General features: G+C 59.1%; 1 protein-coding gene across 2 annotated transcripts in view; it reads left to right on the top strand.

The window, feature by feature from the left end:
* The window catches only part of TSPAN9 (tetraspanin 9), a 181,438-nt gene that overhangs the window by 96,322 nt on the left and 59,863 nt on the right, over positions 1-25,253 (top strand). Inside the window, exon 3 of one of the 2 annotated variants that reach the window (XM_059935119.1) lies at positions 7,107-7,186. In XM_059935119.1, coding sequence (XP_059791102.1) covers positions 7,124-7,186 — 63 coding nt within the window. In that variant the 5' untranslated portion in view covers positions 7,107-7,123. Of the gene's footprint in view, positions 1-6,725; positions 7,187-25,253 lie in introns of those variants that run through there. The other variant, XM_059935118.1, reaches the window with a different exon arrangement.

Consider the following 25,253-nt stretch of genomic DNA (forward strand, 5'->3'; position numbering starts at 1 on the left):
CTCAGAAGACAGGTCAGGCCCAGGTAAACCTTTAGGTGTCATCAGCATGTGGACGGCCCTGGAACAGATGGGGTGGCGGATGCAGGAGTGTTGGCAGAGGGGAGGAGAGCCCCCGGAGGAGGACCTGCCAGCACTTGCCCTCAGAATTTGAGCCACAGAACATTTTGCATCAATTACGTGTTGCCTTGTATCTTTCTCTATTCAATCACCTTATGATTAGATGGGGACTGGGACCATATTTACTAAAATAATGCTTGTTGGTAGTGATAGCCGTGCCTCAATTCACTGGACACCCTCTGTGTCCGACATTGTGCTTTGTGCGTCACATTCCTAACCTTCAGTCTCTGTTTTTTTGCACACTGCTCGGGAGGTGTGTATTATCATCTCCATCTCACGGTTGGGGAAACTGAGATACGGAGCAGGCAGGTGGTCATTCCAGGTTACCCGGCACGTGGGTAGCTCACTGCAGGTGGGATCTGGACACAGATCCGTCCAGTCCCAAAGCCCGGAGTTGGCAGGACATTGTTCTCTGTGGTCGGGGCGGGTCGTGGGTACGGACGGCAGTCACTGCAGGCGTCTGAGCGTATGCTGTCCTTTCTCCCAGACCTGGGCCCCGCTGGCCCACAGTTACGGGCAGGCGGGGGGTGCCGAGTGGGTTGGCTTTGGGACGACCCCTCCTCACCTCACCTGGTTCCTTGATCCAGAAGCCTCCCTGAGAGCGGGTCAGGAGTGGTACGGCTGGTCTGGAGCTGTGACGGTGATTCCTTGGAGCTAAGCGTCCGCAGTATCAGCAGCTCGTGCTCTGACGTGCGTGCCCACCTGTTCCTCAGGGGTGTGGACACACAGCTGAGGTCTCTTCACGGTTGTGCTCCCTCCGTAGGCAGGAGTGGCCACCACCTCTTGGGCCTGGAGATGTGATGGAACGAGGGAGGTTCCATTGTTGCAGGGAGGTTGGCCCTTCTGCATGGGCCCACCAGGGACTCGGGGCTGGACGTGGGTGTCTCCACCAGGCTGGCTGCCCAGAGTGGGGAGGGCCCGGAGGGGTTCTGTTCTCCGTCTTCTCCTTTTCCCACCTCCTACCTTTTCCGACTCTTCCTCTCTGCTCAGTAAGTTTGTGTGTTTACCCGTCTGTCCGTTTGTCCATCCATCTCAGGCGGGGCCACATGCTGGGGACGTGGCTGTGAGCGGCAGCTGACCCCATAGTCTTCACACCAGGTCCCGATGCCCTCGACAGCCTGCTTCCCAGGAGTGGCCCCATACATGTCTGGCTTGGGTCCCTCCCTCCGGTTAGTGAACTTGGGCTCCCGGGTGGTCCGTGGGGAGAACTCAGGGCCTAGGCCTGGTGGGCTTCCTGGCCCTCCACCTGCCCTGACTGAGGTGGTCACAGGGACAGGCACCGGGGCTGAGGAAATGGTTAAGACACAGCCCCTGCCTCCTTTGAGAAGCCCAGTGACTAGAGCAGAGGCAGATGGACAAACTAATTTGTCTGGACGAAGATCTGGGGGCCCGAAGGAGGAGGGGCAAATCTCTCCCCAGGGAAGGAGGTGCCGCCCTTGGTAGAAGGTCCTGAGCAATACATCCCTCCTTCTAAGGGCAACCCTCCCACTGCAGCCAAACCCAGTTCTTTGTTTGTTTTCCTTACTGGTCTCAGAAACTAAACAAATAACAAACACAATGACCTCTAGTTCTTTTCTACCCCAGCCCTTTTACCATCATCACCATCCTTCGTGAATCCTGGCCAAGTCTGGTGACTCGTGGCCCTGGAGCTGTTTAATTTCCACGGCAAATTGGAGGCCCACCCCTGCCCCCGGCCCCAGACCCTCCTCACCTCCCCCTGCAGAGTGAACCTTCATGCCAGCATCCTGGGGTGTGGCCCCTGTTAGGCACCGCTCCATCCTTCTCCCCCTGCCCTCTTGCTTTTTAAAACTTATTGAGGTGACGTTGGTCTATAACATCATATAAGTTTCACGTGTACAACATCGTATCGTGACTTTTGTATACTCTACAGCATGCTCACCACCAAGGGTGTGGCTTCCAGCCATCACCCTACAGCTGCCTCCCTCCCCCTCTGATAACCACGGCTCTGTTCTCTGTATCCACGTGTTTGTTTTGGTTTGGTTTGTTTGTTTATGTATTTAATATCTCACATATGAGTGAAATCATACGGTATTTGTCTCTCTCTGTCTGACTTACTTCACTTAACCCGTGAGGTCCATCCACGTTGTCACTAATGGCAGGGTTTTGTCTATTTCGTGGCTGAGTCGCGTTCCATCATATATACACCACGGCTTCTTTCTCTCTATTCATCCATCGTCCATCCTTGTTCCCTTTTGGCACCATCGGTAAATGGTTTGCTTAGCAATCAAAGCATTTTCTACATTGCTGAAGAGGATCCCAATGTGGGAGTTTAAAAATTAAGCTGAGGTGAATAAGGCTCCCTTCTGTAACGGCGGCCCCTCTGGATGGCGAGTGCCCCTCTGTCTCACCTGAATTCTGGTGGGGCCGCCCTGCCTGAGCCTCGGAGGTCCAGGATGCCTCACGAGCTACACATGGTGTCAGATACAGAGATACTCAGTGTGGGACCAGAAGGGGATCTGTGTGGCCCATCACCTGTGTGCAGGTTAGCGAGAGCCCAAAGGCCTGAGAGACGCAGGGAGAGACCAGGAACTTGGCATTACTCTGAAGCTGCAACATGCAACGTCTCCCCAGCTGCCAGGCAGCAGAGATGTTGCATGTTGATTTCACATATTCACATCTCTTCCTCCCCTCTGGGAATTCTGTACCTGCTTACTTTTTTTGTTGTCTAAAAAAAAAAAAAAAAAGGAAAGAAAAAGGCAGCTCTGCCTCGTTCACATGCTCTGAGATCCTCAAGGGCAGTCTGTACCTTCCGGCTCTCCTGAGCCCGGCGAGTAGATGAGGACCAGCACGGGGGAGAGATGGTGTCTCACGTCACCTTCTCTCTCTCTGATGGTTCCTTCTGCACCCAAAGTCTAAGAACTTGAGGCAGCACAGCAGCTGACCTTGACTCTCCACCCTGCTGCCAGGCCTGGCTTCCTAGGGCCCCGATTCTGTCACGTGCCCCACTGCTTGGGAAGCCCCGGGATGAAGCTTAGACTCCTAGTGTCACTCGAGGCCTCACAGGTAGCTCACTGTGACCCCCCCAGGCCCCGTCTCCTCACTGCCCCCGAAGTTCCCCCAGCCGTGCTCTCCCCCCTCCTCTGTCCCTGCCACGCCTGCTCCAGCCAGCCCTTCTCCAAGGGGAGGCCAAACTCCAGCTCTATGCCGTCCTATCATGGCACGTGTGCGCTCTGTCATTCTGCTGTGGGCTTCCCCAGGGATGGTCTAGAGTGGGGTGGAGGGCTGGTCTGTTCACTGCATCTTGAGCTCCTTGGGGCCACGGCCATGGCTCACTCACCTTTGTCTCTCCCGGTGCCCCTGCTCAGTGTCCCGCCCGCGATGGGCGGTCTGTGACGCATGAGTGGTCTCTTCATGGTGGCAGCGGAGGATGACACTCTGGCTGAAACCGCCTGCCCGTGGCTGGTCTCCCGGCTTTGTCCGAGCTGCCTCCTATCGGGGACTCAGTTCCTGTCTTGCAAACTACCTTCTCCCCTCACCCTTCCTTCTTCCAGCCCGCTGTACGATAATGTAGGGCCATCTCCTGGGGGACTCCCCTTTGCTGACGACCGGTCCAGCGGCACTGCCCTGACCACCCCTCTCCCCTTTGCCCCTTACTCAGCTCCTTCTGCTAATGACCTCTCATCAGGCTCCCTGTTATGCTTTTAGATTCTGTCTGTTAGACTGGCAGATTCCCAAGGGCAGGAACTAGGTTTAGAGCCCAAGAGAGTAAAGAACATGGGCTTTGAAATCACAGTTTCCTTATCTGTAAAATGGGGATAATAGCCATACGTATCTTGTGGGGCTGCCCTGAGGATTCTGTGAGTTACTGCGGGAGATGCTTGGTGCCTGGGATACACTGGGGACTTGCAAATAGGAGTTGCTCTTATGCTTCTGACCACGACTAAGCTGGGAGAGAGCCCTCACGGGACCTCACCGAGGCTTTGTTGATGAGCTGAGGAGTGGGACTTCAGTGGCCTTTTGATGAGCGTGGCCAGGAGGGCAGAGCAGAGCGGTTACACTGGGCGGCCCCTCTTCCTCTCCTACCTGCCTGTTGCCCTGCACCCCCGACCCCCCAGGGCCTCAGCTGCTGAGGAGATAGCTATTGGCACAAATCCACGTATAATCAGAAATGAGGGTGGAACGATCCAGGACAGTGCGGAGGCTGTTCTCATGGAACAAGGTGTGAAGCTGGGGAGAAGAGAGAGATGAGAAGAAACGAGAAGGCGGGGGTGGGGAGTGGGGGCCCGCCTGGGAGGTGCTGGCTGACTCCACGTCCATGTCTGAGACTAGTAATGACGGCCCCTGGTACTGGCTCAGCTCTTAGGGGCCTCAGACGGTTCGCACACAGGCCGACTCCTCTGGGGGTGGGCTCTATGAACCCCATTTTAAAGAGGAGGAGATAGCACCTCACAAAGGCGAGCCACCTCGCCCTGATCACAGACCTCAGAATCGAGCTCAGAGTGAAAAACAGGTCTCCTGACTCTCAGTCCAGCTGGTGTGATCTCTCCCGCATCAGAGAAGTGATGTGGCAGCCGCGAGCCCTCAGGAGCCGGTCCAGGCTGAAGAGGACAAGAGGCATTCCAGTCGGTTGGCCGTGGGATCTGCCAGGAGCCAGCCGGACATCTGCCCCTCATGTGTGCACGGCACCCACGGGACCGCTGTGCCCAACCAGGAGACAGCAGCAAGGTGCCGTGTCTGTGACACACACTGGCTTTCGTTGCTGGGCTGCCATCTGAGTGGGGCAGGGGCTCAGAATAGTAGCTCCGCTGTTGGTCCCTTTAAAGAAGCTGGGCTGCCCTCAGAATGAGTGCCCGCACCTCTGGGATGCAGGCCTGCCTCCGGCCCTGAGGTGCAGACTCAGCAGCTTAGGGCCCCGCAGAACATCTGTGACAAGGGTCTGGTCGGAATGAATGTCCCCCTCGGCCAGAGCGGATGTGGTAGCTCTGTTCCTGCCCATGGCCTTGGTGATTAATGTCCTGTCTTCCTGGCTAGATCTTGTGTATCTGAGTCTGAAGGGCAGGGAGCAGCACACCTCATACCTGTTTCCCCCAGGGCCTGGTGCGCTCAGCACAGAGCAGGTGTGGAGTAAACGTCTGATGGGATCCCAGGAGGACATTGTCACACTCACACCCCATCCAGCCGCCCTGCCCAGCGCCTCCCGGCGGCCGAGCGAGCTGTTAGGTGTGGGATGCAGGGCCAGGGGAGACGTGGCGCTGCTCTGGGTCTCTCAGCACCCTCTCGCTGGTGGCAGAGGTGCCGCCCCCCACCTGTGTTCTGGTCTTCTTTATTTGCCAACTGGGCAGCGCAGACCTCTGCACAAGCCCGGGACGCAGGTGGTGTTTCATGGTAGGATGAAGGGCTCCTTCTGGATGCCCCCAAGCTCCTAGCGAGGGCATTCTTGGTACTGGGCCCTGACCAGCCCTCCCGGAGCGCCGGTATCCCAGCGCACTCCGACATCACCCTTGGCAAGGCAGGATTCGGGTTGGGGGGGGGCAAGGCAGGACCCTACCTGGGCCACCTACTCTTCTCAGCCGGGTGGGGAGTCCCGCCCGGAACGCAGGTCAAGAGTGGGGTGGGGGGCTCGAGCAGCTGCAGGAGCCTCCGGAACCGCGTGCGCGCGTGCGCGGAGGGGGCGGGGCGGGCGGCCCGGGTCGCCAGGGCCTTTCCCACACCTCGCGCCTCCCCTGCGGTCCCAGCTCCCCGCGCGCCCTAGCCAGACCCACGTGTGCAGACACGCGCGCCTGTGTGTGTGTGTAGCCGGCAGACCTTGTGCCCGGGTCGAACAGGTCCCGTGGGCACAGGGGGCGGCGGCCAGCTGGACAGCGGCCGCGTTTCTTTCCCCTCCAGTCCTCCCCAGCACTTTCCTCTGGGGAGGTTTCCTTGGGTCGTGGTACCTCCAGCCATTCCCCTCCCCTCCCGCCCCCTTCTCTCCCCGGAAAGAGGCCAGCGCCTTGCGATGAAGGTTCTGGTTCACCCCGGCTCCGGAGCCCTTGACATTTAGCGAGGCTCGCGGCGCACTGGTGTAGGCACCAGGCAGAACGCTAATCCCATTAAAGCTGTGGTGTCATCGGGAGGGAGGCTGCCCCCCGCAGTCCTCGCGCTCATTGGCCGAATGCAAACCAGGGGGCGGGGCCGAGGGCCGGGGAGGGGGCTCCGGAGATTTCAGAGTCGGGAGTCGGGCCGGGATTTCGCAGGGGTAACCCAGCGGTTGCAGCTGCGGCGGATCCCTCGGCACTGCCCGCCGCGCGGCCGGGCAGCCCAGGGCCGGGGGCAGCTCCGCAGAGTCGCGGGGCGAGAGGAGGCGGGCGCCCGCAAAGTGGCCGGGCCGGGCCGGGCTGGGACGGGGAGAGGGGTGCCGGGGAGCCCGGAGCCGGGCGCCCGGGTGCCTCGCGTGGAGCGGCGGTGCGCCCGGGAGGCGAGCCGACGCTCGGGAACGAGCAGGCAAATCGCTGCTTCCCCAAAGACGCTAAGTTACGCAGGCCAGCCGGTTCCCGGGGAGCGCGCGTGGAGCCGCGCCGCGCCGCGCCGCAGAGCCCTCCCGGGCCGGCCGGCGAGGAGCGGGGCGCCGGCACCCCCAGCGCGGGGTCCGGCCGGCAGTGCGCCCCGGGACTGAGCGGCGGCGTGCGAGGCTCCTCCGACCCGCCCGCAGCCCGCGCCCTACTCGGGCGCCTCCTCCGTGCCACTCCGGGAGCGATGCCCCCCGCCCCCCGCGCCCCCCGGGAGCGACGCGAGCATGGAGAAGTCGAGTAGCGAGGATTCTTCGATCCACCGGAGTCCATCTTTGGACAGCAAGGACTCGGACTTTGCCAAACCGTCCACCTCGGGCCGCCCGTTCGGCCGCGGCTTCACGGCCGGCGCCTTCTACGGCACCGCGGGCTCCCGCGGCCAGAGCCGCGCCGAGGCTGGCGTGAAGACCGACAAGTACAATGCGCCCAAAGGCAGCAAGTACGTGGTGTTTTACCTGGACCTGTCCTTTGTTCTCCTCCTAGAATTTAAGAAGTGCAACATGGCCAGAGGCTGCCTCTGCTGCTTGAAGTACACGATGTTCCTCTTCAATCTGATATTCTGGGTAAGTCCTTCCCAGTATCTCTCCTTGGTCTCCTCTCTTCTTTGCTTAAGCACGGTACCCTCTTCCCCTTCGGAGCTGCATTGCTCTGCTCTCTGCACAGCGGTAAGTGGGTTTTAAAAAACCGTTCCCCCGGCCCCCGCCCCCCCCCCCCACTTTCATTCATCTTTCTCTTCCCTTCTCTCTCCTTGGTGGCTGAATGGAGGCTGCAACTTGCCTGTCTTCCAGGAGAGACTTGTTCTACTCCTGGGAGGCTGCTGAAGTTTGCCGCCACCTTCTCCCCCTGTAAGAAACCCGTGCCCCCAACTGGGTAATGTGCAGAAATAGGTGTGGTGTCGGAATTTTTAACAGCTGTGACCTTGAGTTGAATTCAAGCAGAAGTGTGGATGGTTTTCTGAGTTTCTTCTTGTGTTCCTCCTGAACACGCACGAACACAGTCTGCGGCACTTTATGGGCGTGAGATGGGGGGAGTGGTGGAGGTCACGCCCTCCTGCTCCTTTCAGTGAATCCCACGAAAAGGAGAAGGAGCCCCTATCCCAGGCCGAGGGACCCGCTTGCTGGCCTGCAGCTCTGCCCCCGAGTTAGGGCTTGTGTGGAGAGGGAGGGTGTGGGAGGGATGCTGCCATCGGGTGGCGGCAGCTGCTTTTGAGGGATTGCAGTGGACTGGGCAGGGAGCGGGCCGGCCATGTGCTCCCGCCATGGGACCCAGAGCCTGGAAGGGACAAAGGGAGTGCCCCATCCTTGGTGAGAGAGGAGGTTGTAGAGAAGGTGCCAGTGGGTGGGGCAGCTCGGAATTGTGCTCAGTCCCCTGTTATTCTCCTGCCCCTGTGTGCCCCTGTGCACGAGAAATACTAGGCGAATTTCTTAAATGCATATCTAACTCTTTCTTCATCCCAACTCTGCCTCCGCCTTTCTTCTCTGGAGCCCAGACGTAGTCAGCACAGATGTTTGGCTCTGCCCCAGGGCTGTCCTCCTCCCTTGTGGAGGCTGTCCGCTGCCCATGGTCCAGGAGGAGCATGGGGGCAGGAGAGTCACCCAGTGCCAGGGGCTGGGTGCGGTGTGCTTTGGTGTTCAGTGCTTGTGTGAACTGACCCACTTTAACTGAAAAACTTTCATGGGTGTGTATGGGTGGGGTGGCTTTTTCCCTGGGAAGGGAAGAGCTCAGGCCTGGGCGGGAGGAAGACTGGGCCCTGGCCTTGGTTCTGCATTAGCTCTTTGTGTGACCTTGGGCAAATCACTTTATCCCTAAGGACTGGGTTTCCTTTCCAGTCCAATGGGGGGGCGGTCGTGATGGTCCCCCTCACAGCCTCGCCTCCTTAGTTATGGGACATCCTGCCTCCTTACCTTCTCTCTGGGGAGGGAGCCCCCTTCCCTTCTCTTCTGAGGAGCCTGGTCTGAGATCTCTTGAGTAGGATTTCCCCAGGTCTGGGTCTGGGCCACTGCTGGTAAGACGTTACCTGTCCTGTGGTGAGGGTTTTGTGGAAACTGGGGCAGATCCACTGGAATGTCAAGAATGATCTTGTGGCTGCCTCTGGGCAAGTACTCCTGGTCCTCTGGCTCGTTTGCCAGCATCCGTGTCAGCCAAGCACTGGTGTGTGTTTCTCTGGGGCCTGCGGATTTCCATGAATGCTGCCCATTCATTGTGCACGGCTTCCCTCTCTGTCCTTGTTCAGTCTCCGCCTACCTTTCTGCCTTTCTGCCTTGCCCCACTCTTGCTAGAAAGACCCTCCTGGGATGCTCGGTGCCCTGGCCAGTACCTCCCACTCAGACGCGCTCCTCCCCGCCCCCACCCCGCCACCTGCTGGCCAGAGTAGGTATAACTGCGTGTGCCGCCTCTTTTTTCCTCCGGGCGTTTAGGGACCTCCCCACTTGCTAGCTAGTGCTGTGGTCTGTGCCCTGCACATGGAAGGCACTGGTTGTGTGTTTGTGAGTGAATGAAGGGAGGGTCAGCGCAGTAAATCCACACATGTGGTAGGGATTCCCAATCCCACCTGATAGGAAAGAGAAGTTAGTTCTCAAACTTGCCAGTGATGAAGGCTGTCCTGGCGCCTTAGCTGTGGGGTGACAAGTGACTTTCTGTCTTCCTGTGGTTAATAAGGCGGTCAGTGGAGTGGCCTTCCTTTTTGGTTATAGTGAGAGAACTTACTCTTTCTAATAAGAAAGTGCCTACCCCCTCTCTCTTACCAGGCAAGGACTCGATTTCTCCTAGTCTCTGACTTTTCTGGCTACTTAATATTTTCAGAATTCCCACAACATGCTACGAGCTGGGAAAAATTTTGAGTCTCAGAGACCCAGTTCTTTCATGCTTGTAGCGTATGGGATGATGAAATAAGGCCTAGACCTTAGGAGAGATGGAAAATTCAGCAGAAGAGAAACGGATGCTTGTGTGTGTGAGAGTGTTGGCCGCTGCGTTTCTTGGGAGCTGGAGGAGCAGGTGTAGCCAGGACTTGGTCTTGTGTGTCCCTGTGCCCCAGTCCAGCAAAGGCTTCCTGCGGGAGGTGCTTGGGCCTGAAATAGAGCAGTGGAGGGAAGAGCCAACTCGGAAGAGAAGGAGCGAAGGCGGGTGGTGTTGTGGGTGAGGCAGGACCTCTGGAGACCCCTGCTACTTCCCAGGGCACCAGGGGGGCAAGGACAGACGTGAGTGAGAGGGTGGGTGCCAGGAGGCGTGCGGGGCTGGTCAGCGCCACGCCCTCTGGGACCCAGAGCAATTGTTAGGAATTACGTAGCCAGGACTTTCTAGTCTCATGGCTCAGAGCCCAAAAGGAGGCTTTTCGGAGGCATTAGAGTTGAACCTGAGGCCTGCAATCAATGGATCGAGATCTTCCCATAGATCCTGAAGCCTATCTGGTCGTTCTCCAAACCCACCGCTGTGGCCACACCGCCCGCCTCCCGGGAGCCCACTGGGAGAAGTCCCACTGCCAGGAGAGGTGCAGCTGCCTCACACTGCAGCCCCTCGCAGGCCTGAGCGGGCCTGGTTCCTCGCCACTGGGTGGAGCTTCTAGGGTATTGGTATTGGCGAGGGCCCGGGTGACATCACCGGGGGGAGGATGGAGGCGGAGCTGTGCGCTGGCCTCCTCCTCCTCCTCCTTCCGAGGAAGGAAAGGGCAGGTGCCTTGCAGGCTGCTGGGCGCCTGCCTGTGGGGGGGAGGGGATGGTGTCCAGGTCTGCCCCTGGCACCGCCGCCTAGAGCCGGCCCGTGCTAGCCAGGTTGGCGCCCAGGGCAGCATTTCTGAGGGCCTGATATAGACGGTGGGGTAGAGGTCAGCCTGCGTGAGTGAGTCCCACCTCCTCTGTGCCCGTGCACGCCCCACCCGGATCCTCAAAGAGAATGCTGGCTTCTAGGTGGATGGGGAATGAGCTGGTACAGAAGTTTCCCCATACTGAGGGGCCCGTCCACCAGTAATCCAGCCACCCCAGGTATCTCTCCTCGTCTCAGCCCCATCTCTCAGTCCTCCCGGGACCATCTGGTGGAATACTCCAGGCAGAGATTAAGCGAAGCTAAGCCCCTCCAGGAGGGCACAAGAGGCTCAGAGCTTTGAACTCTGAGTATCGGGGTGAGCTCTGAGTGCTGGGGGCCTTTGTCCCTTTCTCGGGACAGCAAATCGTGATCCCATCCCACCTCCTCCCAACCCAAATTGGGCTCCTATCTGATGGGGGCGGTGGTTGGGGGTAGGGCTGGCGTTGCTAGTGTAATTGCCACTCGGGATAATGGTCACTTTGCATGCTGTCCAGCAGAGCTGTCCCATCACCTTAAATCACGGCTGGCAGAGCAGTGACATTCTGGCCTCACTGGAAAGTCTATTCCTTGTGGATTGGTCCCTTAAGAAAGGCCAATTAGCCAAGGAGGCAGCGTTCAGGGTTCTGCCGGGGCAGGAGAAGGGCTGGCGCGGGGCTGCCTGCGCCGGGTGTCGGGCGGGCACCCTGATTAACGTCCCCTATATGGGGGCAGGCCTTCGCGGCCTGGCCCCTCTCGGGCCGCTTACTCTCCCTCTGGGTGCGGGCAGCTTGGTCATGGCTCTCCAGCCACCTCGGAGGCAGGCGTTCGGTACTGGCTTGGCCGCCAGTGGATGCCGTAGCTGCCCTGTGTCCGTGAAGCCCAGGATAGGGTCTGGGTACAATCCGGGCTGGGCGGCCCGCGGTGTCCTGAGTCCTCGGGCTGCCTTCTGTCTGGGGACGGAAGTCGTGAGTGGGCTGAGGGGTCAGAACAGAGTCCCAACAGGAGATACAGGCCAAGCTGGGCAGCAAGAGGCATGTATGTAGAGGCTTCCCAAAGGCTCCGGCCAGCTCCCCAGAGGGCGGCTACACGTGGGTCCTGATCCTCGGGGTGGGTCAGGCCTGGCTCTGCTCGGAGATGGGGGCTGATGCCCCGAGACCCGGGAATGTGGCTGTGAGGGAATGCCAGGTCTGTGTTCGCTTCCTTTCCAAAGCATTAAAAATTAAACTTCCTTGTCTTGATATCTATTTTTAAATCATGTCAGAGCCAGCACTGGTGTCAGTCAAGAGGGGGTGGGGAGGAGGAGGGTAGGGAAGAGAGAGTTCCGCTGAAACGGGGGGAGTGCTGTCACCCCGGTGCGGAAAGGGCCGCAGGCCTGTCCCCCATCCCGCTGCCCTGAGGAGCACCGAAAAAGCCACAGGCCTCCTCCCCAGGCCTCCGCAGAGGATGGGGCCTCGCCCTCCCCTGCCCCCGCGTGCCTGGCTGCCCTTGGCTGAACTTGGCGGCGGGCTGTGGGGCTTACTGGGCTGTAGGGTCCCAATCGAGCCGCTTCACTCATGCCACAACTATTTCCTGAATGCCCGCTGCGTGCGCAGGAGCCTGCAGCGCTGAGGACCGGCTGACTGGGCTCGCACAGGGCAGATCAGCTTTCCCGGGCCAGGAAGTCGTGGATGGAGAGGTCACCTGGCCCGTCCTCCCCCAGGCACCAGAACCCGGAGCCCCCCTCCCCCTCCCCAGCATCCTGGGCCGGGGCAGCGGCAGGCCTGGACTCAGCATCCGTCCTGGGGGCCTGACTTGACCTGTCCTTCCCTTCCCCCACGCCGTGTGATGGCTGTCTCGCTCCCTCTAAAATGTTTGCGTCCATCAGAAATAAAGGGGAGGAAAAACAGCTCGTTTCTTTTAGGAGCATGTGAGTTTGGAAAAAAGAATTAGTGAGTTGTGTCTTTTCTGTTTCTTCTTATGGAAAGGGCTGAGTGGGCGCCCTGTGGCTAGTGTGCCCTGTGTGCATTTATTGAGCACCTGCTGTGAGCCAGGTCCCCGGGAGCAGTCAGGTGCATAAACAGATAATTACACTTCTGGGCACTGAGTGCTCAGTCGAGCTTCTAAGTAGAGTAATTAATACTGCTTAATAGAGGCGAGATACAGAGATGACAGTGACAGCTGGACTTGGAAGGACGGATAGGAGTTTGCTGGATAGATGAGGATGGGGTTCCGGGCTGGGGAGAAGGGTGATCCAGACTGAGCCTCCTGCACGTGTGCAATGGGCCGAACATAGGGAAACAAAGGGCGGTATCAACCTGGTGGTGCCAGCCGAGGGCAGCTTCCAGGTGAGTTCGGCCTGTGTTCCGAGGACGAGGTGCTGGGGATGCCGTTAGGTTTATCACCAGGGCTCTGCGGAACGGGATGCTTTGCTTTTCGGGCGGTGACCCCCGAGACAGGTCTTGTGGTGCCGCTCGGGCTGCAAGCTGTCGCTGTCGCCGATGCAGCTTACGGAGACGCCCGACCGCTCCCCTTCGGCTGCCATGTACCTGCTTCCGTGGTTCCAGTTAGCAAGCTCTGAGGCTGAGGCAAACCCGTCGGGCAGAGTTAAGTCTTCTGAGCCAGCTTTGCCCCTGCTCACGTTTGAAAGCTAATCTGCCAGCAGGAGTCGGGGCGGGGGGTGGGTGGAGATGGGCATTGGGGCAGGGACATTACAAGTGGCACGTGGAGGGAAGGGTGAGCAGCTCGGGGTGGAGATGGGGCTCTCACCCCACACCCCCTGCTCTTCCTCCCCCAGCCCCAGGACCTCAGGGGGCCTGAAATCTCTTTTAACGTGGTCGGTCCCTGCTTCCATTTGGATGGGTTCTGCCGTCTCCTCCCTCGGGCCCTGGCAGGCCTCCTGAGAGCCTGCAGGAAAGCCCTGGAAGGGAAGGCCACAGGGTTTCAAATCCTCTTTGTCGTGTGGGCAGCTCAGTACCACGCAGGAGGCCAGGTTAGGTGGCTGGTGCGGGGGTGACTGCCTTCAGGGAGCTTCCCATCCGTTCTGGGGCTCTTCCCTAGGGTGTAGGTTCGAATCACTCAGGCAGCTGTGTACACGGACAGAGGCCGCTGTGCCCCTTGACCTACGACGTACTGACTCGGAGCGCGCAGGAATGAGGCCTGCGTTGTGAAGCGTTCCTGCCCCTCCTGGTGCCTGGGCTTCCTCACGTGTGACAGTATCACCTGTCCTGCAGGGCTGTTGCCAGGGGCCCAGGTGAGGCGGTGTGTGCATGACAGAGGTCCGCTTCTTAGCGGGATGCTGGCATGCCGGACTCAGTGACCAGTGGTTGCAGGTGTTGTCACCGCCCTCCTGCAGTGACAGCATGGACCCCCAGGGAGCCCCCCACAGTGAGTCAGGTGCCCAGGGCTGGCGTGACAGTGCTGGGCGGGGCTTTGGAGCCTGGACGGAGCTCCAGATGTCTTGTTAGGCTGGGGAGAGTTCCAGATGTCCTCTGGTCTCAGGGATACGTGGTAGAAATGGGGAGGCGGCTCTGGGGGAACAGAGGATGGGGTGGAAGGCAGTGAGGGAGGGCCGGGGTCTCGGACGCCGGGGCCTGCAGCTGCCCTGCCACACTGCACTCTTCCCAGCTTGGCCACGCCCTCCCCTGCCTCCCTTTGTTCCCGGTGCCTGAATCGGGCCAGCTGGGCCTGTGGTCACATGGCAGGGTCCCATGGTCCTCTGCCCTGGGTGCTCCAAGGGGCAGGTCACGGCGCAGACTCAGGGCTGGGCTCTGCTGGGCAGCTTGGCTGTGACCTGAGCTGACAAAAGACAGGCAACTAGGGCCTCCAGGTCACTTTACTAACCTGAAAAATGGTTGCTTAAAACTTTTTTCAAATAGCAGAATATATCATATCTAAATTCATATAAAGATGTATATAACAAACATGTGCCCACCATGGAGTTTAAGGAATGAAACATCATCTACACCTGCGAAGCCTCTGTGTGGTCCTGCCTGGTCTCGCCCCAGCATCCTGCCTAGAGAGAACCATTCTCCTTACATTTTGTGTTAAGTATATTTCTTTACGGTTTTCCAGCATGTGTATGCATCCTTGAACACCACATCGTTTGGCTTGGCTTGTTTTTAAACTTTTGGTAGTTGGAAGCATTCTGAATTTTTAAAATTCAGTGTTACGTTTATTGATTCATCTGTGTTGATATGTGTGATGATAGTGCGTTTATTTTTGCTGCTCCACGGGATTCCGTTATGTGTGTGTGCCGCAGTGTATTCTTCTGGTGATGACATTTGGGTTATTTCCTTCTTTGCAAACATGCTTCTGGAGACGTTCTCGCATAAGCCTCCTGGTGCACATATGCCAAAGCGTCTCTAGGGCCTCGCTTCTGAAAGTGTCTCTGGAGGAGCAGTTCCTTCCTTCCAGTCTTTGGACAGGGCTCTGCTGTGCGTGACTGGTACCCAGCTCCAGCCAGAGGTGACCCCACTGCATCCCCGAGCTGTTGATCACGCACTTGAACGTTCTGGCCATGTCAAATTGCTATAAAGTTCCTCAGCGTTGAGCCAGTCCATGGACCACATGTGGAGAGCTGCTTTAGGAAACATAGCAAGGATTGGCATTGATGAGTTTTAGAATACTTGCATTTCTGCTTTATTGGAGAATGACAGATTGTTTTCCAAACTGGAAACATCGATTGACATTTCCCCCAGTGGAATGGCAATTTAAAATGGAAAGTTTGGGGCATTCTCCGATAGGTGGGTGTAAAATGCTGTGTTATGTTTTAAATTTGCATTTCTCTGATTACTAGTCAACATCTTTTCACAGGTTTATCAGCCATTCTTTTCTCTTCTGTGAATGCCTCTTGATGTTTTCGTCCATTTTTCTATAGAGTTGTTTGCTTTTTCTTCCTAATTTTTAGGAGTTTTATTTATGTTCTGGATATTCATCCGTTGTCTGCTAAGTGTACCACAAACACAGTTGACAACTTCCAGTTTGTAGCTTGTCTTTTCACTTTCTTTAGAGGTCTTTTGATAAACAAATTCTTTAAATTAATGTAGTCAAACTTATCAGTCTCTTTTCTTTGTGAGATGGTACTTTTTATGTATTATTTAACATAACATCTCAGGGACATCTTTATGTCCCTGGTAATAGGACAGTGCTTTTGTCACAACATAACAGACGCTCATATTCATGAGGGTCTGAATGAATGAATGCATGATCAAAGACGAGTCCCTGTATTTATTTCTGAAGGCTTTACTTTTCATATTTAAGTGCTTCGTAGCTCTGGAATGTATATCTGCGTGCGATGTGAGCAGGGCTCCGACTCCTCTCTCCCCTTGTAACATCAGCTGCCTGAGCGCCCCCCGCCCCCGCCAGCTGGCCAGGCCCCTTCTCCCCCACTGATGGGTACCTTGCACCTTTCCCTGTGCTACACTGTCTGAATTACGGCCACTTTATAACAAGTCTCCGTAAGTGGTAGGGCAAGTCCGCTCATCTTATGCTTTTCAAGAATGCTTGGGCTGTCCTCGGCCCTTTGTTCTTTTGTGTAAGTTTTGGAATCAGTTTGTCTAGTTTCACCAAAAATCAGTCCATCAGCCCCACCCCCCAGCCCTGGTGGTATTTTGATTGTCCTTTCATTGAATCTCTTGATCAACTTGGGGAGAATCGCCATCTTTGTGTTTGCATTCAAGAATATAAATTGTATTCTCATCGTGCATTTCTGTTCACGGACGTGGTTTACTCCACGTATTAGGCCTCTGATGTTCTCCGTGAGGGTCTTACACATTTTCCGCTAAGTGCAGACTTTTGCTCCTCCATCCTTTGCCAGGAGTGGTTCTGGTGTGAGGGATGATGGGGAGAAGGCTATGAAAGGAGCAGTGAAAGAGGGAAAGTAGGGTTAGATTCTCCTCTGGGAGAAGAGGAGCCGAGGGAACCCCGAAACCAAACACCACTCGGTCCCTGGTGCCTGTCCAGGGGCTCCACGCGGCCCGTGCTTGAGTCAGGCGGGGGTGTGCGTGTCTCCCTCCAGCTGCTTCCCCCCCACCCCCCGCCCTGGGCAGGGAAGGCCCTTTCAGAAGTCTCAGAGCACAGGACCCTGCGGTCCAGAGTAGAAGCAGAAGGGGTGGGGTCAGGGGGCAGCCGGTGTGTGTCTGTCTCTGTGTGAAGATGCTGTGATAGCACAGAGGGCGGGCCGAGTTCCTGAGGGTTTTTACAATGGCCCCACTGCATGGCATGCGGGTCCCCAACCAGGGATGGGACCCGCGCCCCCAGCAGCGGGAGCGCGGAGTCGTAACCACTGGGCCGCCGGGGAGGTCCCCCGAGGCTTTTTAAAATGTCCTCGTGTTCCACCGGTCTGGTTCTGCACTTGCATCTTCCCCAAGGTACCCAAATTGTACGTTCTCAGAGCTTCCCCCCATACACACACATACACAGATGTGTATGCGTATATGTGTGCACATGTGTATACAAACCTAATGCGGTATTTATGTACAAACGTGTGTGTATGCCGTGTGACTATATAAACAGTTAAAACACATTTGTAGTGTACGTATGTGCGTATATATTTATACATGTATGAACATGTATATTTAGAGAGATTCCCTCCAAGTGTGTGTGACCTTGGGGATAAGCTGGCATCTTCATCTAAGCATCTCACGTTCTAGATGCATTCTGTACAAGCTGAGGCTCCCAGATTGCAAGCACCACACACCAGGCAGGGCTAACTCAGGAGCACAGAACGTATCTCCCCATTTATCTCTCTGTCTGTGAGCAGTTCCCAGCAGTGTCAGTTGGCATCCGGGGGCAAATCAGTTGAGCAGACGTCTCTTATTTTTGCCGGCCCGGCTTTCTTTTCCCTTCTCTGGGTACCCGCACCCCTGTTTTTCTCTCTGGGGGTCTTTCGGTATCTATGAAGGATACCAGGTGAGCTCACAGGCTAGGACGGAAGGCTGAGCAGCAGGCCACACATGGGCCAGGGACCAGGGTGCTCCGGGGGTCCGGTACCAGGGGCTGATGGTGAGCTTGGCCCCGTGGACTCTGTCAGGATGCGTCAGCTCCTGCTGCTTTGGCCCTTGGATCTCACCGTTCAAGAGTTGGCTTCCCTGGGAGAGAGTCTGGCTGGTCACGAGCCCACCCTTGGGCAGGGGTGAGCAGAGCACCCAGCTTGACGGGACAGGGCCATCTGCACTGGGGAGGAGGAGAATATCCTGAAGAAAAACGGGTGCTGATACCGAAAGAAGGGGAGGGCAAAGTGGCAGATGAAGTGTTTGCCCCCCAGTGCCAGATGCTGCTGCCGCTGGGATTTGCTCATCCCCTGAGACGTACCTGCCCCACTTCCTGGAGACGGAGGGCAGGAGCAGGTGGGGAAGCGAGACCCAGGGCGGTGGAGCAGCTGCTGCCCCGTCCAGCGGCCCTGGTTCTGTTCACGTGGCCACGCCAACTGCCTCTGCTGGCGAGATGGGCAGCCTGGGCGCTCCTCTGTGTGCCCCGCGCCTGGCTGTGCCGTCCAGGTGTGTGTGAGTCGCTCAGGGGCAGGTGTTCTGGGTCCGCCAGAGGCAGGACACTCTTCGGGGCATCTCCCAGCAAAGCACATTCCTGGATCCTAGCCAGTCAGCCCCTTTCCACACCCCTCCCTGGTGACCACCACTGGGCAGAGGCCCGGCCAGCCGATGCTCTGGCGTGTGCCTGCCGGGCCGTGCTGTTCTTTCAGCCCTGCCCTGGGTTGTCCTGACCTTCCTCGGTGCTGAGTCCCTGGGTTCCCCAGAATGTGTCCTCAGTGATGAGCCCTGGTTTGCTAACCCCCAGGCTGGCCTGGACGAGGGGGAGGCACGTGAGAAGGGGGGCCCGAGGCCAGCAGGGTGCAAACCTGGAGCAGGACCCTGGGAAGGAGGTGAGCATGGAGGAGGAGGAGGTCCTCCACAGGGTGCCTGCCTGTGGGCACCCCTCGGGGGTGGAGCGGACCCTGCGTTGAGTGCCTGCCGTGTCTGGGGACGGAGCTGGGTGCTCTCCTGACCCTGGCGGGCGGTGTCAGCATGTCCGTGTCCAGCCCCTGCTGTCTGTCTTCTGAGCACAGCAGGCTTGACGGAGAAAGCAGGTCTCAGGGAGTAGCTGAGGGCCAGAAAGGACAGGGCTCCAGGACCCGGGGGATGGGAGGTGTACCGCTGGGGAGAAGGTTCTGGATGAGAGGGGGCGGGGGGAGCGTGGAGGACGAGGGGGCAGGAAGAAGAAGGTGGTATGGAAGACGGAGAAGGGGCTAACGCATAGGGCTTGAAGCAGAGTGTGGTGGGCAAGGACTTGCTCCGTGGCGCAGTCCGTGGTAGCCAGTGGACGCTACAGACTGCAGGTGGCAGGTTTGGAGAACAGGCGAATGTGGCCTGGCCCACAGACCCCAACGCCCCTTTGCAGGGGGCTCCAAGGAAAGGGCGGCTGCTGGCGGGACCTTCCCGAGCCTTCTGTGCTGGAGCGGCGGCCCCAGGGTTCTCTCTGGGGGCGGTCATGCATGTTCCCAGGCCCAACTGTGCTCCCCGCCTGTGGGCAAGAGCCAGCGACGGCGTGTCAGGCCGATGAGCCTGGGCCCTGGGCAAGAGCTCTTTGATGTCTGAGTCATTTAGGACACGAGTCCTGACTGGGCCCTGAGGCCTGGGGACCCTCAGGCGGGCAGGGGGAAGGAACGTGGATGCAGTCAGAAGAGCTGAGTGCACAAGGTGCTTGACTCGTTACCATTTATGGCAGCCAAAGAGAGCGGTGCAGGCCCGTCCCCTCCCCTCCGCCTCGAGCCCCCCTCTGCCTGCCCCTTTCTCAGCCTGCCTGATGGGAGGAGGGGCGTCTGTGTGGCAAGCGCATGTTGAGCTGAACGCTGTGGGAGGACTGACAGGATTCTCACCATTGCCGATTTGTTTCCTCTCCTCCCTCGTGGATGGAGGCTCCTCACATCTTGTTGCGGTTGGGTGGGCAGGGCGGGGCAGACGCCCCTCCAGCAGCCTGCGAGATCCCGGTGGGCCCAGCCACCAAGCCTACGTTTCCTCCCCGGTTCTACAATAGAAGTGCCGAGTCCCGCTTTTCATGTAAGACATGCTCCAGTTAACTCTTCAGTTGCACCTGGGATCCAGGTGGGAGAGTGGGAAAGAGCAGCGCATGGTCACAGAGCCCTGGGTTCTAGCCCCAGCAGTTGCTAACTGGCTGTGTGACCCTGGACAAGTTACCTCCCCTCTCTGGGCCTAAGTTTCCACATCTGCACAATGGTAGACTTGGACCAGCTCACCTCGAAGACCCCTTCGGGCTCTGACATCCTGTGATTTTTATGCATTTCTTTTGCTCCCTTTGTGTTTTCAAAGAGCTGGTGATTCTTGAGATGCTTTATCTTCCTCTTCCTCTTGGGTGGAGTGAGGGACCAGGGATGGGGTTCTTTACGTCTCACAAGTGGGGAAACTGAGGCCAGAGTGAGGGAGGACCCATCAGGCAGGACTGGGTGTGTCCTCCGTGTGCTGGAACTTGCTCTCTGAGCCTCATCAAACTGCCCCAGGTTCTGCTCCGCCTCGGGGCTCCCTGCTGGGAGCTGGGCCCAGGCACAGGGGCTCTGGATTCCATGGCCCACCCAAGGGCAGGAAGAGATGGGAGTCTGGCTAGGCATTCAGCCACAGCAGCCCCCGCCTCCCTGCCTGGGAGGGCTGTCACCACCAAGCAGGTAACGAGGGGCGGGCTGCTTTATTCAGCGCCCCCAGTGCCGCGTTTGACACCCAGCGCGCTGTGTGGCTCCCTTCCTTTTGTTAGAAAGACGCCTTAATGACGATTGTTCAGCTGCACCCTCCAGCACTAGGAAGGGCTTTCTTTTCCCTCCTGCTTCCCCAGCCCCTGCTCCTCCTCCGCCTCCAGCCTCTGTCTCTCCCTCTGCCTGCTTCCATCCGGGCGGCCAGCCCCGGCACCTCCCCGTCCAGCTGTACTTGCAGCCGCTGCCTTTGAGAAAACAAACAAACAAACAAACATCCCCCCTCCCAACTCACGGCTCCAGGCTGTGGTGCTGTCCCTTCCTTGTGAACACAGGGACTGTCCCGCTCCCCCACTGGAAAGGACACATGCAGTTTCACTTCCCGCTGTCCACCACCGCTGGCTGCGTCTCCCCTTCCTCTCAGCCCCTCCTCTGTCCTTCTGACTTTGTCGTGAGGGCCGCGGGCTCGCGTGGAAAGAGGCTTGACGGGAGTGCGGGTTCCCCTCGCGGCCCTGCCTTGGCTTCCCTGTGGGGACTTCAGCTTCTCATCTGCAAGATGGGGATAAACCTTAACTCTTGTCTGGCCAGCCAGGGAGAATTGTCCGGAGGACACACTGAGGCGTTTGGGAAGGTCTCTGAAGTCTGTAAAGGGTGATGCTGATGTAAACTGGGATGTCTGTCGTGTTCTTTCTGTAGCTTCCCGTGGTGCTGTGTCCGTGTTTCCATTTCCGGGTGGGCCCGAAGGCCCGCAGTGGGTGTTCCCTGAGGCATTTCACCCTCCAGGCAGCCTCGATGTGTGGTCCTGGTTCCCGCAGGCCGCCTGCCCAGGTGCCCACGGAGGCTGACACCTCAGCAGAGCCCGCTCGAGGCTGCCCGCGAAGTGGGGTGGCGGGCGGGAGCCCCCTCCGACATCCCCGAGGCTCTGCGCTGGGTGAGAGGGGAGAAGGTGGGCCGGACCGGGAGCAGCTGCAAGCGCCAGGGAGAGCTGCTCTGTCACGCTGGTTCAGGCTCCTGGCTGCTGTCAGGGGTCCTAAGAGCGCGGTGGGATACCCTGTGTGTCCCAGGATCGCAGAGCATGGACCCCGTGACCCAGGGCTGCTGTTCGGGCCCCGCCCGGCTCTGGGCTGGAGGAGCCTCCCGGGCGGGCCCTTTCCCGGTGGCCCTGAGTCTGCGCGGGGACTGGCAGGAGTTTGGGTGCATTTGCTTCTGGCTTTAACTGCCCCTTGGGGATGTGCAACCCGGGCTTCCTCCTCTGCTGGACAGAGCCACTGGCCTGTGCTTCAACCGTGGATAGTGGAGGTAGGTTTCGGGGGCAGGATGCTCGCCCGCATCGCTGTGGACCCACACGAGGGAACCAGGGCCCTTCCCCTCCCACCCCAGGCACTCACACCAGGGCAGGTGGGTCTGGGGGCGGGGCGGGGCGGGGGGCAGCTTCTCCAAGCTCGTCCTCCTCCCTGTTTTGTAGTGTCTTGGAGGCACCCGAAGCACATCTTCCCCTTAGAGCGTCAAAGGCCTTATTTTGCTTTTAGGGAGGCTGAGTCGTAGGGGAGGTGTTATGTCAGGGATCCAGGCCACACCGGGAATAAATGAAGCCCTCCTGGCTGCGCTGGAGCCACTGGCACCATACCCGAGTAGGCACGGAACCTGAGTGTATTAGGTGGGTCAGGAGGTGGCCTGGCTTCCAGGGTGGGTGGGTCCCTGAGGGGTCAGCTGCGGCCTCTGGTCTGCTTCCACTGAAGTCCACGGTGGGCCGGTCTCTCCAGGGAGCTGCCAGCATTCCTGGGGGAACGTGGACCTCCTTTGCCAAGGCCCTGACCTCCAGCCTTTAGACAGACACCCATGGCCGCTTGCTTCAGGGGGCTCTGAGGATCCTTCTGGATCCTTGTGAAATTCCAGGCCAGACCGCTACCCCAAGGGCCCACTGTCCTGGGGGGGTGGCTAGGCTGCCAGAATGGGCCTCTGAACCAGGGTTGGAGGAAGGGCTGGGGAGGAGGGGGAAGGGGCAGAGGGCATCCTCTTGCCTTGCCGCTTAACTTGCTGGAGTTATTTTTCTGTGTCTTTCTCTGTCTGGTGTTCCCAAACTTCTATTCATGCCTCTCTCCCTCTGGGTTCTTGTCACCTGGATATTAGGAGGTATTGGGAGGTGAGCTTCCACGCTCCCCTGGTGCCACCCCTGAGCTGGAATTCCGGGACCGAGGTGAAGGCAGACCTGGAGCCCTTCTGGGAAGGCATCTTGGGTCCCCTGATGGAGATGCCCACTGCCCAGCTTGGGGACGACTTAGGTCTTGCATTCCCGGTGATGGAGAAGGCAGTGACCCCACCACACCCAGCGCCCATTTCTCTGGTGTCTCCCGCATCACCGAGGCAGCGGCGAGGGGCCCCATTTGGGTGGGTGGCCTGGTCTTTGGGAGGGGTGAAGGGTGACCGCCGCTCCAGACCGCTCCAGACCTCACGCGCCTTTGCAGACACCTTTCTCTCCCTTTCCCTTGCCCCAGGGAATTGGGGGTGGGGAGAAGAAAGTCAGAACAAACAGAGGGGGACTTGCTCTGGCCTCAGCTGTCTCCTGCCCGTATCCCTGTGCCCACCCTTCTCGCCTGCCGCCGACACCCACTTATCCCCCTCGCCTCCTTCCAGGCCTCCCTAGCTGCCCAGGTGGAGGTGAAAGGTACCGTGGTGGGAAGGGCACCGGCTTCAGAGACACACAGGTGGGTTTGATTCCTGGCATCACCGCCTCCTGTTTATATGAACCGGACCTCCTCATCGGTCAAATGGCTAGGGAGTAACCGAAACACTGTCTGAAGAGTGTTCAGCCCATTGTCCCGCACACGATGGGCGTGTTGGGTCCAGGTGGGGTGTGTGTGGGCAGCTGGCCGACGTGGGGAGCGTATGTTCAGAACTGGGCGGGGGGGCCCACTCGCTGTTCTCGGCCACCTTCCCCAGCTGGGCCCTCCTTTCCTCTAGGCTTTGCTTTGGCGCTCTCTCCAGCTGGATGAGGGGCGTCATTCCGTTCCTCCCACCCCCCGCCCCCGCCCCCGCCCCAGCCCCTTCAGGGCCGGAGGAGGAGGCCAGATGAGGAGTGAGTGCAGCCGCCCAGGGCTCTGAGAGGCAGAGGAAATCCAAGGTGGGGTTCTGTGCTTTTAGGATGCTTTCCAGGGACTCAGTGTTTAAACTGGAGTTGAAACCTCTCTGAGCTCTTGAGAGGGGGGCCGGGAGGAGGCCCTGGGGCCTGCATCAGCCGGAGCAGCCGGGACCTGGGTGGGCAGGGGAGGGTCTGGGATGGGCAGCGGCTTGCCTGGACGGCGGGGCTGAAGGCTGTCTGTGGGGAGACTGGGCGCCCCACCGAGGGTCTCAGCAGAGACCAAGCGAAAGAGGAGAGCAGGGCCTGGGAAGGGAGGAGGAGGAGGAGAGGAAAGGGAAGAAGGGCAGGACGGAGCAGGCCCGGGCCAGCCAGGGTGGGGTGAGGGGCGGGGGGCGGGGCCAGCCGGTGGGCGGGGGCCTGAGGGCGGGGCAGGGCGGGGCGGACGCGGGCCAAGCCCGCAGGTAGCTTCGCCGGGGGCCCGCGCCTGCTGCCCCTTCCTCTCCGCCGTGGTGAACACGTTCTTTGTCACCAGCTGCCTGTGCTCAGCGGCGCTCGCTCTCCGCTGCCAGTAACAAACGCAGGTGGCTGGATCTGGGTCATCAAAAGAAAACAACCTGGCGTTTCTTGTCTTCCTATACCTCGGGCAGCCCGTGCACTGGAGTGGAGCTGGGACCCCAAGGAGGGGCCGGAGGCACCGGGCGCCACGGTGGGCGTGTTGGCTGTCAGGGCCACTCAGCCAGCCTGGCAGCCGCTGTGCTGACTGTCCGAGTTTTGTGGTTGTGAAGCGAAGGCCCCAAACGGAGAGGGACGTGCTGGAGATGAGGGGTTGCCCCTCCCGTTGGCGGCCGCGAGCGTGGGCTCAGGGTCAGAGGTTGTGATCCAGCGAGGCGGCTCGGCCTCCCTGGCTGACGCTGTTCCTCTGTGGACGACGGCAGTGCCGCTCGGCCGACCTGGGGGCTGTTGGCCGGGTCTGCAGGGGGTGTCTCGACACGGCACGAGGAACGGAGCTGCTGCCTGGGTGGTTGTCGCTCTTTTGTCATCTCTGATGAGGAGCCTCTCTGTTTGCTCAGCCTCAGGCCCTGAGCTGGGCTGAGCGCCTGACCAGGACTGAGCTCCCGGAGGAGGGCGGCGGGAGAGACGTCCTGACTTCTGCCGGGCAGGAGCAAAGGAGCAGCCAGGTCCGCAGCCTCTTAAATGGAGACCCCTCTTAAGGCTATAGAGGCTGGTTTGTGCATCTCGCTCTGGGATCTGGGATGACGGCCCAGAAGGGAGGGGTGGCAGGGACGAATTCGAGGTACCCACAGCAGCTGTCACCTCTGGGAGCTCCCACCACGCTGGACCCTGGTCTGAGCACGCACCTGTGTTGAACCTCATCTGGCTGATTCCAGAGCCTTCCATGCTCCTGACCACTGTGTTGCCCTTTACTGTCCCAGGCTGGTGACAGACCAGGGCCTGTGACTTAGCGTGAAGCTCTCAGGGCTGGCAAGACCCTGGGCCTCTTCCCGGATCCCCTCCAGGGGTCCGGGTGGGTGGGCGGCCCCTGGCCGGCAGGCGGCAAGTCCCACCGCCACGCACCCTCCTGGTGGGCGCTCAGGGGCTGGGTCTGGCGGCCCGGGCACGGCCCAGAGCAGCTTAGCAGGTGTGGGCAGAGGTGCCTCTTTGGAGCAGGCAGAGGTGGTCAGGCTGAACCTGGCCGTTTTCTGGGAGTGGGGAGTGTGTGGGGGCCAGTCTGTGGAGGAATCTGATGCTGGTGTTTTCCTGGGACTGACATAGCCCTGCTGTCCTGACCTGTGGGGTCACAGCCTCCCTGTGATGTGGGACCACTCCCTGCCCCCTGGGGACGAGCACAGCAGGCTGCTGGCGGAGGGGCCCAGGTGGAAAGGGTTTTGTCCTTCAGAGGACAGGCCCTGCTCGTCATAGATCTTGGATAAGGAACATGCTGGCCTTTGCCCGTGGCTCCCGACTCGGGAGCCATCCTTCACCTGTTGCCTTTTTCCAAAGTTGCAGAGAGATATTCCAAGTTGCCTTTTATGGCTCTGGGACAGGAGAGCCCTGGGACTGGTCAGCGGGCTGACCTTTTGCAAGTTTGCTGGCTGTTGGTGGG

Source organism: Balaenoptera ricei, chromosome 10 (assembly GCF_028023285.1).
Source record: "Balaenoptera ricei isolate mBalRic1 chromosome 10, mBalRic1.hap2, whole genome shotgun sequence".
Taxonomy (NCBI): domain Eukaryota; kingdom Metazoa; phylum Chordata; class Mammalia; order Artiodactyla; family Balaenopteridae; genus Balaenoptera; species Balaenoptera ricei.